General features: G+C 44.9%; 1 protein-coding gene across 1 annotated transcript in view; it reads right to left on the minus strand.

Moving 5' to 3' along the window:
- PRCC (proline rich mitotic checkpoint control factor) overlaps window positions 1-11,363 on the minus strand; it is a 35,544-nt gene extending 24,181 nt beyond the window's left edge. Inside the window, exon 1 of the mRNA XM_045817190.1 lies at window positions 10,564-11,363. Within this exon, the coding sequence (XP_045673146.1) occupies window positions 10,564-11,025 (462 nt within the window). The 5' untranslated portion in view covers window positions 11,026-11,363. The remainder of the gene's footprint in view (window positions 1-10,563) is intronic.
- Between the last annotated feature and the right edge of the window lie 4,134 nt (window positions 11,364-15,497).

Raw genomic sequence — 15,497 nt, forward strand, 5'->3', positions numbered from 1 at the left:
AGAAAGTTGCAAGGCAAATGAATAGCAAGTTTAACATTTTATTTTTAAATGTGGAGTGACTTAGTGAATTGAGCACAGGCCTGGGAACCAAAGGGTCACTGGTTTGATTCCCAGTCAGGGCACATGCCTGTGTTAGGCCAGGTCCCCAGTAGGGGGCCTGTGAGAAGCAACCACACACTGATGTTTCTCTCCCCCTCTCCCTTTCTTTGCCTCTCTCTAAAACTAAATAAATAAAATCTTTTTAAAAAGAGAGAGCGCAAGCCTATTCTACACAGGCCCTATTCTACTCTGTGCTATGTATGTACGCAGGGCTTCCCAACTGGTGTCCCGTGGCTGGGTTCCCGCTATGATATTGGTCCACGAAGCCCACAGGGCACCCTGCAGGACTTGGAGCATGTAGACTCCTGGCTTGCTGGTTTCCAGAGACAAAACCTGGATCATTTACTCCAGTGTCCTTCAAAGATTTTCTGTGTGTGCCATGATAAAAAAAAGTCCCTTCCTTCAAGGACCTTCCAGTCCAATAAGAATAATGACAAATATCTAAACAACTGTAATAAAGGCAGTAAGAGTTAAGGGCATCAAGTATGGTTCAAATATCACTTCAAAGACTTGTTGTTCCTGTATCTGTGCTTTCTTTCACGTAAGTCCCTTGACTTAGAACTCTCTCTCCCTGTACCTATGTCACTGCCAACACTCACCCTCCTGTCAATCTGCACTCTGTACCTCCTTATCCCAAACTCCTGAGAAGCCTTCCCGGTGAATCTCACCTTGTACTTTTTTACTCCGTGTCGCTGATTCGTTGGGATAGGATCACACTAATCCTGATTTATTTGTGCTTTGCTCTGGAAATGTTACATTTTTTGTACGTGTATTCTTGCCTCTACTCTGACAACAAAGGCCCTATAGTTCAATATTGCTGCACAGTAGTCTGTACATAATGTTTTAATTATTTTCTGCCAAATATATTTAAAAACCCACTTACCTGTCTTCAGTATTTAACTGTGAGGACTAAGAGGGTGGTAGAGGAAAGGATACTATGTACCAGGCAACTTACAATCGTTCACTTGGTCCTTAAAATAACATTTCAAGGTAGGCATTGATATCTCAACTTTATGGTTAAGAAAAACAAGGCTTGGAGAGGTTAAATAATGGCTGAGTTAGTTCCGGCTCCCATGCTTCTGCAACAACATTGCGCTGAGCTGTCCAGGCTTCAGAGCCACACTGACCAGACCCTACTAGGTCCCACAAGACACAGCCAAGAAAGTACCAGACACAAAATCAGAAAAACAGGTTTGAGTCTCAGCTTTGCCACTTACTGGCTAGGGATCCCCAATAAGCCACCTAACTAACTCCCCAAGCCTCAGTTGGAAATACTTACCCGTGTCACAAAGGTGTTCTAGGGACTGCCTGAGCTCCTATGAGTGACAATATGTATAAACTAAAATCCTAAAGAGTTCAAGGATTATTGTTCTCTCTGGTCTGCCAAGATGTCAAACTCAACCAAAGAAAAAGCTTTAAGCCCCAAACACTTAAGCATTTTCAACCTTTCTTTCTGTTCTAAACTCCCATTGCCCCAGGCGCTCCTGACCATCCTCCCTGTTTTGACGGTAAAGACTTACATCCTTTGCAGCAGACCACACGGAACCACCTCACTATGGAGTATGTAAGGGTCTCATGAAATCCCCAGGCACATTTAAACTTTAACATCTCACACACTAGGTTCAATGGAAACAATCTGAAAATAAATAAATTTTATCCAAGTTTAAGATGATTACATTTATAAAACTGGACAAGCATATTCTTAGATACTGTGACAAAAAGTGGCCACTGTGAAAATGTAGGCAGATTGTCCTATAACTACCAGAACTGAAGGCACTTCAATTCAATTTATCTTTAAAGAGCAGAGATTGTGTCCTGCCTGGTGTGGCTCAGCTGGTTGGGCACTGTCCCGCAAACCAAAAGGTTGCACATTTGACTCCCAGTCAGAGCATATGCCTGAGTTATGTGTTTGGTCCCTGGTTGGGGTTTGTACAAGAGGGAACGGATCAATATGTCTCTCTCACATTGATGTTTCTCTCCCACTTTCCCTTTCTTTCTTTTTCTTTTTAATTTTTTTAAAGATTTTATTTATTTATTTTTAGAGAGGGAAGGGAGGGAGACAGAGAGAGAGAGAAACATCAATGTGCGGTTGCTGGGGGTTATGGCCTGCAACCCAGGCATGCACCCCAGCTGGGAATCGAACCTGCAACACTTTGGTTCGCAGGCCGCGCTCAATCCACTGAGCTACGCCAGCCAGGGCTTTCCCTTTCTTTAGAATCAATAAAGGAGCCCTGTCTGGTGTGGCTCAGTGGATTCAGCGCTGACCTGGGAACCAAAGGGTCACTGATTCGATGACCAGTCAGGGCACATGCCTGGGTTTTGGACCAGGTCCCTAGTGGGTAGCATATGAGAAGCAACCACACATTGATGTTTCTCTTCCTCTCTCCTTCTCCCTTCTTTCCATTGTCTCTAAAAAATAAATAAATACATAAGTAAAATCTTTAAAAGAAAAAAGAATAAAAGAAAAAATTGTTTAAATAATAAATAAATATCAGACATTGTTTCCATTATACTGACATCTTAAAAAACTGTACAAAGACCTTAGAAATAAATACCTCATTATTTCTGGATTTAGAAGACTGCTATGGCTACGCACATCATCCTTCTCTCTTTGAACTTATCATATGAATCCACTAAACCCCGTTACAAATCATCTCATGATGGGCACTAAACATGACTAACTCCCTAAAACAGCACACTAAAACAAGACCCTCAAAAAATGTGCTGTGCCCCTAAGCTCTTGTTAAGTCATGTCTGCTGATGTTTGAAGGAGGGGTAGAAGTGAAGGTACACCTCTTAAAGCTGACAAACAGAGTTCAGGAACATTCACTAACCACCTAGGGCCACAGAGTGAGTTCCAAAGGACTGGAAGAGTGCCAAAATAAAATAAGGACCACCTTTTGCCCCTAGGATGGAGTTACCTAAAATATATAACTGTAGCCAACTCCATCCTAGAAAAGGTTGGAAAGGGAACCTCGCTGGTTCACTATGAAAAGAAGTTTAGATACCACTCAAAGCACTTCTGGGCATGTGGGAGCCTGAATGAAAACAGGAAACAGAAGGAAAGCTCAGCAAGGAATTTTCCAAATACTTCACAAAGATAATGAATTTTGGTCTCGAGTACCAAAAAGCAGAAAGATGACTAATCCAAATTATAAAAGATGTGGCAAATACCCTCCAGTCACCCTGTGGAGGGATGCAGGGAGGAGGAGATATAGCTGCCTTGAAGCATTTGAAAGGAAAATCAATTCAGCTTCTATCATGTAACTGGCTAGAAGCAATGGGCTTATCCTGAGCACACAGTATTTAATTTAGACTCCAGGAGAACCTCCTTGACAGTGAGAGGTACAGATGCATACTGGTTTTGTTGGGTTTTTTTTTAAATCACAGTAAAACACATATAACAAAACATACCATTTTAACCATTTTCAGTATACAATTCAGTGATATTAAGTACATTCACAATGTTGTCCAACGATCACCACTGTCTCTAGAAACTTGTCATCACCCAGAACAGAAGCTCTGCACCTGTTAAACACTGACTCCCCACTCCTACTCTCCACCCCCCAACAGCTGCTAATACTACCCTACTTCCCCCCTCTATGAATTTGCCTATTCGGGTTCCTCACATAAGTGGAATCACACTACATGTGTCCTTTTGTGTCTAGCTTATTATTTACTTAGCATATGATCTCCAAAGCCCATCCATGTTGCAGCATATATCAGAATTTCATTCCTTTTTAAAAATACTTTTTAAAGATTTTATTTATTTTTTTTTTAGAGAGAGGGGAAAGGTGGGAGAAAGAAAAGTAACATCGATGTGGATGTGCTGGAGAAACACTGATTGGCTGCCTCTCTCACGTTCCCACTCGGGGACCTGCCCCACAACCCAGGCACGTGCCCTGACTGGGAATCAAACCAGCAACCCCTTAATCCACAGGTCGGTGCTCAGTCCACTGAGCCATACCAGCCAGGTCTCTCATTCCTTTCTAAAGCTGAATAATGTTCCCTGGTAACTATATACCACATTTTCTTGGTTACCCATCTGTTTATGGACATTTGGGTTGTTGCCATATTTTGGCTACTGTGGATAGTGCTGCTATGACAGTGGTGTACTATCTGTTTGAGCCCCTGCTTTTCCTATTTTAAAGAATATTTTATTTATATTTAGAGAGAGGAGAAGGGAGGGAGAAAGACAGAAACATGAATGTGAGAAACATCAATCTGTCGCCTCTCACTCACCCCCAACTGGGGACCTGATCAGCAAGCCCAGTATGTGCCCTGACTGGGGAATCCAATCGGCGGGACCTTTTGCTCTGCGGAACGATGCCCTACCCACTGAGCCACTCAGGCTGAGTCCCTGATTTCAATTGTTTTCACCTAAGAGTGAAATTGCTGGATCATATGGTAATTCTAATTCACTTTTCGAGGAACTGTCAAACTGTTTTACGCAGGAATATATTCAATGGAGGCTGTAGAGTCAATTCCTAGAGAGTACTAAAGACCAGTGACAGGTAATCTAAGTGGGTCTGCGCCACTGGCCCGAGAGAAATGGGTAACGTTAGAAATACCAGAGCACCCAGGGCTGGGAGAAGTGTACTGGGCTAGAACAGGCACTCCCGAGATTTGGAGGCACGAACTGGCTGCCTTTCTTAAGAAGAAAGTATTTTATTTCTCCTTGGCCTCACAAGAGCCTGAACTTCAGTGGCCACCTCTGTCCTCTCTGTTCCAGCTGCCAAGAGTGACAAGACACACACACCCGAGACTGCTGAGCAAGAGCGGAAACAGACGTTTTCCATTAAGCTAAGCCCAGTGGGATCCACTAATTTATCAGGGCCTCATTCCCGATGGCAGCCTCCCTCTTATCTTTCCAGGCTCTGGTTCTGACAGACTCCCTCTTCAAAAAGCAATCACTAGTTGCCAGGGCCAGGAGCCAAGGAGGAAATAAGGACCCAAGCACGGACAGACAGACAGAGACAGAGACTCAATCACTACTACACTCCTCTCTGCTATTCATCTCAATTAGCTACATTCACCAACTTTTTTTCACTCTTTGTTCTGAAATATCTTTTGCTTGTATCTGTCCTTTAGTTAGGTTATCACTTTCTCTCCCATTTTTGCACCCCTCATTGTATTGCTTTCCTATTTCTGGTTACCTGAGGCTCTTCTATCTTAATAGGCACTATGATAGACAAAAAACATATCTGGGTGCAAATACGACTTTCTGCTACTCCCAAATTGTGTGGTTTTAGGCAAATCCCCTGTACTCTAAATTTCCATTTCCTCATCTGTACAGTAGGACTAACACCCTTACAGAGTCACGGAAGTGCCTCCACAATGTCAGACATTAAGCAAGGGCCCCACAAGTGCTGGTAGGGCACTCTTTCCTATCAATCCAGAGCCAAAATTTAGCTTAATCCACTTCAATCAACTCTTAATTACTTGGTTAACGGAACTGACCAGAATCAGTGAAATCTTAGTCTCACAACTTTAAACTTTCCACTATCTGGGTAAACTATCTGTTTTCTGTTTCTTGGTCTTTATATATGGTTAATTTTTTTTTAATTTATGGATTTTAGAGAAAGAGGAAGGGGGGCAGAGAGAGAAACATCCATTTGTTGTTCTGTTTATTCATGCACTCATTGGTTGATTCTTGTAGGTACTCTGACTGGGAATTGAAACTTCAACCTTGGCATATCAGGATACTCTAACCCACTGAGCACCCAGCCAGGGCTAGATCAATAATCTCAAAGTATGGGTAATACTAATCCAGATAACCATGAAACTCCTATTGGCTTCGAAATGCGCATTCTGACAGAAAACTCTTGCAACAGACTCCTCTAATTTTGGTTTTCTACATCCTAATTTTAAAAGTCTGAATCCTCTAAGCCACAGGTGGCAAACACAAGGCCCGTGGGCCCAATCCAGCCCTCCACCTTGTTTTATCCAGCCCAGCACCTTGTTTCTACCTGGTGGCAGCGCCAAGCTCCTTGCCCCTAGTTAAGGACTAGTTACATTTATATAGTCCTAAAATTACATTCAGCCCTTTGAAGGCAATGTTGGGGCTGATGTGGACCCCAGTGAAAGTGAGTAACACCCCTGCAGTCTAAGCCCATGAAATCGACAATTGAGCCATGCCTGGAAGTAGCTTGGGTCAGAGCAAGAAGGAAAAGAGGATAACTTTCCATTTAATGGACCATTCCTAACTCCTCACATAAATCAAAAGCTGAAATTTGATTTTGCAACACACCTGGAGAGAGAATATGGTACTAACCTGTCCCCTGGCTACAGCTAATTGAGGTGTGACCCAAATCAAACCAATCTCTCCTGGAAAAACAAAATTGGTACTAAGATTGTATTTCAACCTGGGCTGCTCACTAAAAGGAAGGAAATGAAAAACAAGGTGTGCATGGCCGTCTTTCACCTGCAACAAAAACTAAGAAGCAGAGGAAACTCTTCTGCAAACAAAGAATGAATCAAATGTGCAAGAAGCTGTGTGGGTCCCCAAAAGATCTCTAATTCCTGATTCCAAGCCCAGGAGCTTGAGTAGGTTTTTATACTTCCAACTAATTAAATCTTCTCTGCCTCCTGAATTCCGTAAGTAAATGGCACCACTATGCCCTGGCCAGATGGCTCAGTTGATTAGAACATGGTCCCATACACCAAAAAGGTTGTAGGTTCAATCCCCAGTCAGGGCACATACATGAGGCAACCAATTGATGTTTCTCTCACATTGATATTTCTCTGTCTCTCTCTAAAAATCAATAAACATATCCTCAGATGAAGATAAATAGCCCTACTACCTACCCTCCCAGCTTCCTGAGCCAAAAGGCACAAGATCAACCTTGAATCCTCACCTTCATCCATGATATCCAATCAATCCCCTAGTCTAATCACTTCTACCTCTTAAGTAGATCTGGAACCTCCAGTTCTCTCCACCCGCTGCTGTGCCCTTTCCCAGACCTCTATCATTGCACACCCTGTGTCTCTGCCAGTCTCACTCCCTCCAGCGAGGGAGCACTGTGATCAGACAATGCTTGCTCAGCCTTTAAGGGCCCCCTACTACCCCCAGAATTACACAGTAGGCTTTAGCATGGCACCTAAGACCTATTACCATGTGGCCTCAGCCTGTCCCTCTATAGCCCCAACTTGCATCACTCCCCCTACCCACCCATGTGCTCCAGCTACTGTACCTTACTCACTTCCGATTCCCCCAGAGCACTTTCATTCTCTCTCACCACTAAGCTTTCATTCACTTTGTTCCCGCTGCTTAATGCACCTCTCCCCTCTACACCCCTCTTTCTCTGGCTACCTCCTACTCATCTGTCTTACCTCTGTTCAGACATCTCCTCCTCCTGGAAGCCTCTCCATCCTGTGGACTGGTGTGCTCCCACGGCACCAGCTCTATCACGGTTCTCCTCTGACCTGACCTAAAGTCTATTTCCTTGTCAGCCTCCTCCAATGGGCCATAAGCTCCTTTTGAGCAGGGTCTATCATGCTCACTACTGTACTCTTAGCCCCTGGCAGAGAAGCAGCTCAACAATGAATTAACCAATTTAATTAATAAGAGTTCACAGTTAATTACTTCTACTTTAGCACCGAACTCTACAGGGAAATTACATAAGGAAACCTAATTCATTTATTTAAACATGTACTAAGAGCCTACTAAGTGCATAAAGCTTAGATCCAGAGGGGCTTAGAACTGGAGGGCGCACAAGCCGAAGGTCATGGTCACCTGATCATCTTGAATTTTCTTAAGCTGCCTTTCCCCAGAAATTGTGCTCAAAAAACAATAGTAACTTGAACAGAAAAAAAAAGGGAAATTAAACCAGCTAACATGTGACTTAATTTTAATTATGCGTATCACAGTTCACCTCAGGAATTTACTGAATTATACTTACAAAGAAGGGATGGTTAGGAGTCCTCAGAGTTTTCTACCACTTCAGCCAGCCTAAACCGAAGGTTCTACAGCCTCTACCAGCAACTTTTTCTACTGAAACAGACCTAGAACTGAACCTTTCCACTGTCACTACAGAAGGAGGCAGGATGATACAAAGTACCACCTTCCCCCATATATCACAATTAGGCTGAGATAAAGAATGGGGAGAAAACTGTGAAGAGGGGAGAAAAGAAAATGCCAAAGAAATGAACCTATTTCCCTCTGTCATATTCAAGAACTTTCCTTTGTTTCTGAGTAAATCAAAGACAAAGTAAGTTTCAGTGCAGCAACAGAAGGCTTTTCTGTGTGTCTTTTTTAAAGATTTTATTTTTATTTTTAGAAGAGGGAAAGAGAGGGAGAGAGTAAGAGAAACATCAACATGCCATGCGTGAGAGAAACAATGACTGGTTGCCTCTTGCACGCCCCCAAACGGGATGAACTGCAACCCAGGCATGTGCCCTGACTGGGAACAGAACCAGAGACCTTTCTGTTCATGGGACAGCACCCAACCCATTAAGCCATACCCGTCAGGGCACAGAAGATTTTTTTGCACCCTAGACTTAAAAATGACAGGCTCAGATAACAAAGAAGGAGAAAATAATATGAAAGAAAATTTAGAACAAGATAGGAAGATTCTGAAACCTCCTTCCAAGAATAATCCATATTCATTAGAGTTCACTCAGAAAATATTTAAGTAGTACTCTGTATGTGCCAGACATTGTTTTAACCACTAAAGACATAGCAGTGAATAAAATAAACCATAAGCCCAATAAAATATACCTTATGTTAGATGGTGGTTAAGTACTGTAGAGAAAAATAAAACAAAGCAAGACGTGGGGAAGTATGAGTGATAGGAAGTTGCACTTCATTTTATTCAACTTTTTTTTTTTTATCAACGTGTGGTTGCCTCTCACATGGCACCCACTGGGGACCTGGCCTGCAACCCAGGTATGTACCCTGACTGGGAATCGAACCTGCGATGCTTTGGTTCGCAGCCCAAGCTCAATCCACTGAGCTATACCAGCCAGGGCCATTTTATTTAACTTTTTAAAAAATATTTTATTTATTTTTAGAGGGGGGAGGGAGAAAGAACAGGAGAAACGATGTGCGAGAAAATGGATCAGTTGCCTCTCTCATGCCCCCAACTGGGGATCTGGCCTGCAACCCAGGCATGTGCCCTGACTGGGAATGGAACTGGCGACCTTTCAGTCCACAGGCCGATGTTCAATCCAATGAGCCACACCAGCCAGGGCTCAAACTTAAATAGGTAGGCTAGGAAGTTCTCACTGAGAACGTGTCTTTTAAGCCAAGACTTGAAAGAGGTGAAGGAGAAAACATTAGGATACCTGGGGAAGAAACTGAGAGAACAGCAAGAGCCAAGAATGGAAACTGTCCCTAGGCAGTGTTGGAAGTCTGAAGAAAAGCAGTTAAGAAAAGAACAAGCTTCTCCTGGGGGGTAACCAAGGTAAGCCAGGGACTGACCAGTTAACTTTTCAGAAGAGAAAGGAAGGTACTCAGGTAACTCGAAAACATTACCTGTCCCTATAATGTCTCCTTTATATCCAAAGTACTCACTCCAGAAAAGGTCCTCTAGTTTTTTGCTCTAAAATACAGAAAAATAAGCTTGGCTGCCTCTTCTAGAAATAGTACCCAAGCATCCTAATTCATCTAGGCTTGACAATACCTAAACCACAGATGGCAAACACAAGGCCACAGGCCGAATCCGGGGGGCCCTCCACCTTGTTTATCCCGCCAACTCTCACTTAACTGTTAAGTAGTTACATTTATACAGTCCTAAAACTACATTCCACCCTTTGAAGGCAACAGCGAGGCTGATGTGGCCCCAGTGAAAATGAGTTTGACAGCCCTGGCCTAAACGATGAAACTGAGGCACCGACCTAGAGTTCAGGCAGACCACTCTTAATCTCTGTGCCCTTTACCAGGTAAAATTCTACAAGCTGTACATGTTTGTCCCCTGCAAAAAACTGGAAGGGTATCTCCCAGAGTGCTGTCATAAGCCTACCAAATGGTCCCTAAGTGTCCTCAAAAATAAAGTCCAGCATTCCTCCCCTTTTCATTCAGACCCTGATGCTTTTAAGTTCAGAGTCAAAGGAAAGTTTAGTCAAGAATGTTCAGCAAAGTGTAAGAATCCTGTCTCCCGTGACTTCTTCAGGTACTAGACTTGACGCCGTTCTCAGCATAAGAAGGAAAACGAAACAAAAAACCCGGCCTGAGCTAAAGGTACAACAAAAGGAGTAGGACCAAGTGTCCCTAGGCCTGAGCCGGGGTCTGTGATTGACAAGAGATAGTATGTGGCCCTTCTGCAGGCAGCTCCAGCCAGCTTCAAGAAACCCGCATGGACCTTACTAACTTCTCAAAGTTGACAAACCTAGCTCAATTGCACTGAACCAGGAATTTAGTGGTCTGGAATGAACGGAAGCACTTATGGGAGGGAATCCTTCTTCCAGCTGAGCCCATGCCCAAACCCGATGGACAGTTTGGGGGTGCCCTCCCCAGATACTCACATCCCCTTTATGCAGCTCTGGCGCCGCAATCTTCACGGGCTCTGTCCTCTTCTTTGGCTTGGGAAGCCCCAGGGGGGGCCCGGCACCGCCGATAGAGGGGGGCAGACTGAGGCCAGGGCCGAGGGCCGAGGGCAGCCCCAATCCCAGCCCCTCCCCAACTCCCGCTGCTTCTGCCGGGCTCACGCCTGGAGGTGGGGGGAAGCCTCCCAGGCCGAAAGGCAAGGGGGGAGGAGGCTGCAGCCGGGGGTCTCCACTGGGTGGGGGCAGTAACAGCGGTGGGGGAAAGGATGGGGCTAGCATCTGAGGGGGCGGAGGCAGCAAGGCCGGACCCTTGGGTGCGGGAAGAGAAGCGAACAAGCCCCCTAAGGTGGGCCCAGATGTAGGTGCCACCGCCTCCTCCTCCTCCGGCTCAGCCTCATCCGGCTCACTCTCTTCGCTGCTAGCGTAAGCAACCAGCGACATGGCGCCTCCCGCTTTTGGGGCGCCCCTGCCGGCGGACTAGGCCTACTTGAGACCGGGGATGCCCAGAGGCCTAGTGGGCCCCGCCACTCGGCGGGGCAGGGAGCTGTGAAGTCCACCTTCTCCGTACTCTAGGGCTAGCCCCGGCAGGAGCCCATCGCCACAGCTGATTTCCACCGAATAAGGCTTCTCTCTTCACTTAAGCTCCTAATCCCGGGAAACTACACACAGCTAATGGCCGCCGAGTCACTCCGCCCCCTCCTCGCCTTTCTAAAACAGAAACTACAACTCCCAGAGAACACTTTGGCCATAGCCCCATTCTTCGCCGCAGGTTGCTCAGCGCAAGTCACAGTGGGAGTTGGAGTTCGAGGAAAGATTGAGGGGCGCGCAAAAAGATGGGCAACCCGCTTCTGGCGCGAGGTCTTCTGGAATGAGTAGTTTGGGGGGTGGGGGGGAAGTGGGTGTCTCTTAACAATTACCAGGTGACTACAAACCCCAACGGTCACCGCGGTAGTCCCGGAGGCGAGTAAGAGAGCATTTCGGTACTTGAAGTTCCCCAGGGTATAGCCTCTTGAGCGCTAAGCTTTGTGGGAGACGTAGTGCCTTTAGAAGCTGCAAGTGATGTCGGGAATTAGAGGGAGTCTGGGAAGGTGGCGGATTGGAGAAAAAATAGCTTAAAGGGAAAGCAATGTGAAAATAAACTGATGAAGTTCCCCGGTCGGCTGAAACCGGGTTGGAATCATACACCCCAAAGAGAAGCAGAGCCCGGGAGATGTGTACGAAATTGGGCTGCGAGCCAGGAGGAACCGAGATTTCAAGTCTAGCAATAAACATAATGTGACGTAAGAAAGACGAGCTGATACCCCTCACCTTGATCAAGTTGCACATCGGGAAGCAAACCTAGCCCTTGCAGCCTGGGGACTGGCCTCCCTATACAGCAAACAGTGAGACAGTAAGATGGAAAGGGCCCTAAAAGTCAGAACCAGGTACTTAAGGTTAATCCCTTCCCCTCAGCCCAAACGAACTAACTGCATCTCAGCCCCCTTCACAGATCTGGGGCATCACTGAATCCATCTCTTTCAACTGTACCTCCCACCTACCCCTCTGCGTATGTTCTGCATATCCGGCTGTGTCTGTGCCTGGTGTTTATGTATTAAAGGCCTTTGTATGCGCCCTTTATATGTATGCCCCTGTATATGATTCTGTACCTGTCCTTTCCTGTCCAGCTGTGACCTGGTGTCCTTTTCTTCTTTATCCATCTTTGTTCCTTCCTGTATCCCTGTGACTGAGTGCCTTCTACTTGTTAGCTCTCTGTGTGTCCTTTACATGTTAATCTACCTCTGTGTGGGTGCCACCTCCCTGCTCCCAGAGAGCCAAAGATTGTACTGAACTCAGCCCAAGAAAATTGTTGCAGTTTGAGGAGGAGGCTACAGAGGAAGATGGAAAGGATGATAGGGGGACAATGACAATGGCAACAATGAAAAGGATAGTGAAAGGCCCAGGCTTGATCCTCCATGAAGCCTGATATGGCCCCCTCCTCTATACTCTCTCTATGTGCCTAAATCTCACCCTGCCTGTATAGACAAACTCACATGACACTCTCTCCATAAAGCCTCCTTAAATATGTTTGCTCTCTGCTCTGGATGTCCAAAGCATTTTTTCTGCATATCAGTTCTTAAACTTTACTTATTTATTTTTAATCCTCACCCAAGAATGTGTTTATTGATTTTAGAGAGAGAGGAAGGGAGAGAGAAACAGCAATCAGTTGCCTCCCTTACACACTCCGGCCTGGGATCCAACCTGCAGCCTGCAACATAGGTATGTGCCCTGACCAGGGATTGAACCTGCAACCTTTTGTTGTACAGGATGATGCTTCAAACAACTGAGCCATGCTGCCAAGGTCTGATTCTTTTTTTTTTTTTTAAAGATTTTATTTATTTATTTCCAGAGAGAGGGGAAGGGAGAAAGGAAGAGAGGAAGAAAAACATCAGTGTGTGGTTGCCTCTTATACACTCCCAAATGGGGACCTTGCCTGCAAATCAGGCATGTGTCCTGACTGGGAATCAAACTGGTGACCCTTTGATTTGCAGGCTGGCACTCAATCCACTGAGCCACACCTGCCAGGGCTCAAGCTGTAATTCTTAAACTTTAAGGTACCTGAGATCACTGGGAAAGCCTCTTAAATAAAATGTAAATTTACGAATCAACGCTAAAGAGATTCCCAGTCAGTAAGTGTGGGGTGGGGCCCAGAGTCCGGATTTTTAAGAAACTCCTCAGTTAATTGCAAAGCAGAACCTCTTTGAGAAACTAGAACTTCCAGTCCTGGTGTCCTTTGCACAATGCTGACTTCTAACACCTGCTTTTTGAATCTAGGTTCCCCAACCTATTTTCTGGTGACTTCAGGCAGTCACTTCTCTTCTCTGAGTCTTACTTTTCTTCTTTGAAAAATGGGTAAAGTATTAAGGAGCCCTGTCCTACTTCTGTGAAAAACAACTGCTATCCACTGTAAACACACAGTGAAATGACTTAGAACCCTAAGAGTGTAACTTTCAAAGGGATAGGACCATCCTTGCTCCTTGTGAACACATCGTGCTGCCCTGCAGAGAAAAGAAGCCCCACGAGGTCAGGGACCTATCTTTGACAAATATTTTCAAAGCTAGGTCCTCTTACTCTAAAGATTAATGATTCACACAAGAAATTGATAATAGGAACTTTAGAGCAAGGGTGGAAAGGGGATTTATTTATGTGTACTCTTTCATACCTTTAGAAATTTGTAAACTTTACATGTATTATCTATTCAAAAGTAGTAACAATAGTAATAAAGTCTTCCAGAAAAAGATATCAAATTGAACAGATATCTAACTGGGTTCCCACCTGAAATCCTACTTAAACTTCAATAAAAGAATTTTTTGTGGAAAGGTATTAAAGACCATTTTGAAAAGAATTTAACCCCTACCCTAGCTGGTGTGGCTCAGTGGATTGAGTGCCGGCTTGCAAAATGGGGGGCTGCCAGTTCGATTCCCAGTCAGGACACATGTCTGGGTTGCGGGCCAAGTCAGGCCCCTGGTGGGGGGCACGTGAAAGGCAACCACACATTGATGTTTCTTTCCCTCTCTTTCTCCCTCCCTTCCTTTCTAAGATAAATAAATAAAATCTTTAAAAAAATGTAAACCCAGAACAATGGGACAATGAAAAGAGGAAACCACAGTTACAACGTTTTGGAAGATGTAAAGCAAATGCCCTAGTGGTAACTGACTTGGCAAATCCAAGACAGCGGAGACCCAGGCTGGCTTTGGGGAATGTAAGAGTCAATATGCTCTGTTGTAGAGCCTCATAAGGCTCAGGAGGACCTCTGGAAGTGCATGAGACAGGAAGGGAACAAAAAATGACGACTGGTTAAAAGCTGTTTAATAAACTGCCATAGCTCCTCCTCGCTTCATGCTAATGAGAAACTGGCTCTCTCCAACCCCAGAAAAAACGAAAAGAAGGTGTTTTTCCCCCCTTTTCCTCAAGAGGGAATAAAACATCATTTCTGATATGGGGAAAACTGGGCACAGTCAAGGACAGAGGCACTGCTCAGAAATCAGGGGAATCAGAGCAATATGTACACAAGATACAGAGACCCAACCATTTCTTCCAGAAGACTGGCGGTGGGCTTTACCCTCCATCCTAGACACTGGGAAACTCTCCACTGAAAGTCTGCTCAGCTCAAGAGGTAAGACCTATGGAGTCTGGTATCATAGATTCAGCCTACAAATTTTCCAACCAGATAATCTTAACAACAAGTTCTCAGCTGACAAGCCCCAACAGCATGCCCAGAGATACAAGATGGATTTTTAGTCCCTCACTCTTAAACATTAGCAGGCACTAAGGATTATATATTGAGGAAAGCCTTTGACATGAGTGATAGAGACAAAACAAACACAAATACAGAAAGTACAGCCCTGACCCATGTGGCTCAGTCGGTTGGCCATTGTCCCACAAACCGAAAGGTCACGGATTTGATTCCTTTCAGGGCACATGCCTGGGTTGCAGGCCAGGTCCCCCACTGAGGGGAGGAGGCAACCTATCAATAGGTGTTTCTCTTGCACATCAATGTTTCTTTCCCTCTCTCTCTCACTCCCTTCCCCTCTCTCTAAAAATAAATAAAACCTTTTAAAAATACATAGAGCCCTGGCTACTGTGGCTCAGTGTATTGGGCACTGGTCTGCGGGCCGAAAGATCACCAGTTTGGTCCCCAGTTAGAGCACATGCCTGGGTTGCAGGCCAGGTCCCCAATTGGGGGAGCATGTGAGAGGCAACCAATCCATGTATCTCTAACACATTGATGTTTCTCTGCCTCTCTTCCTCCCTCCCTTCCTGTCTCTCTAAAATAAATAAATAAAATATTTTTAAAAATAAAAATATATAGAAAGTGCAGATTAGAAAATTTTAAAAACCTACCAATAATTTCCTTACATAAACTAGAGAAGATA

The sequence above is a fragment of the Phyllostomus hastatus genome, unplaced genomic scaffold (genome assembly GCF_019186645.2).
Source record: "Phyllostomus hastatus isolate PE091 unplaced genomic scaffold, TTU_PhHast_1.1 phas_scaffold_216, whole genome shotgun sequence".
In the NCBI taxonomy this organism is placed as follows: domain Eukaryota; kingdom Metazoa; phylum Chordata; class Mammalia; order Chiroptera; family Phyllostomidae; genus Phyllostomus; species Phyllostomus hastatus.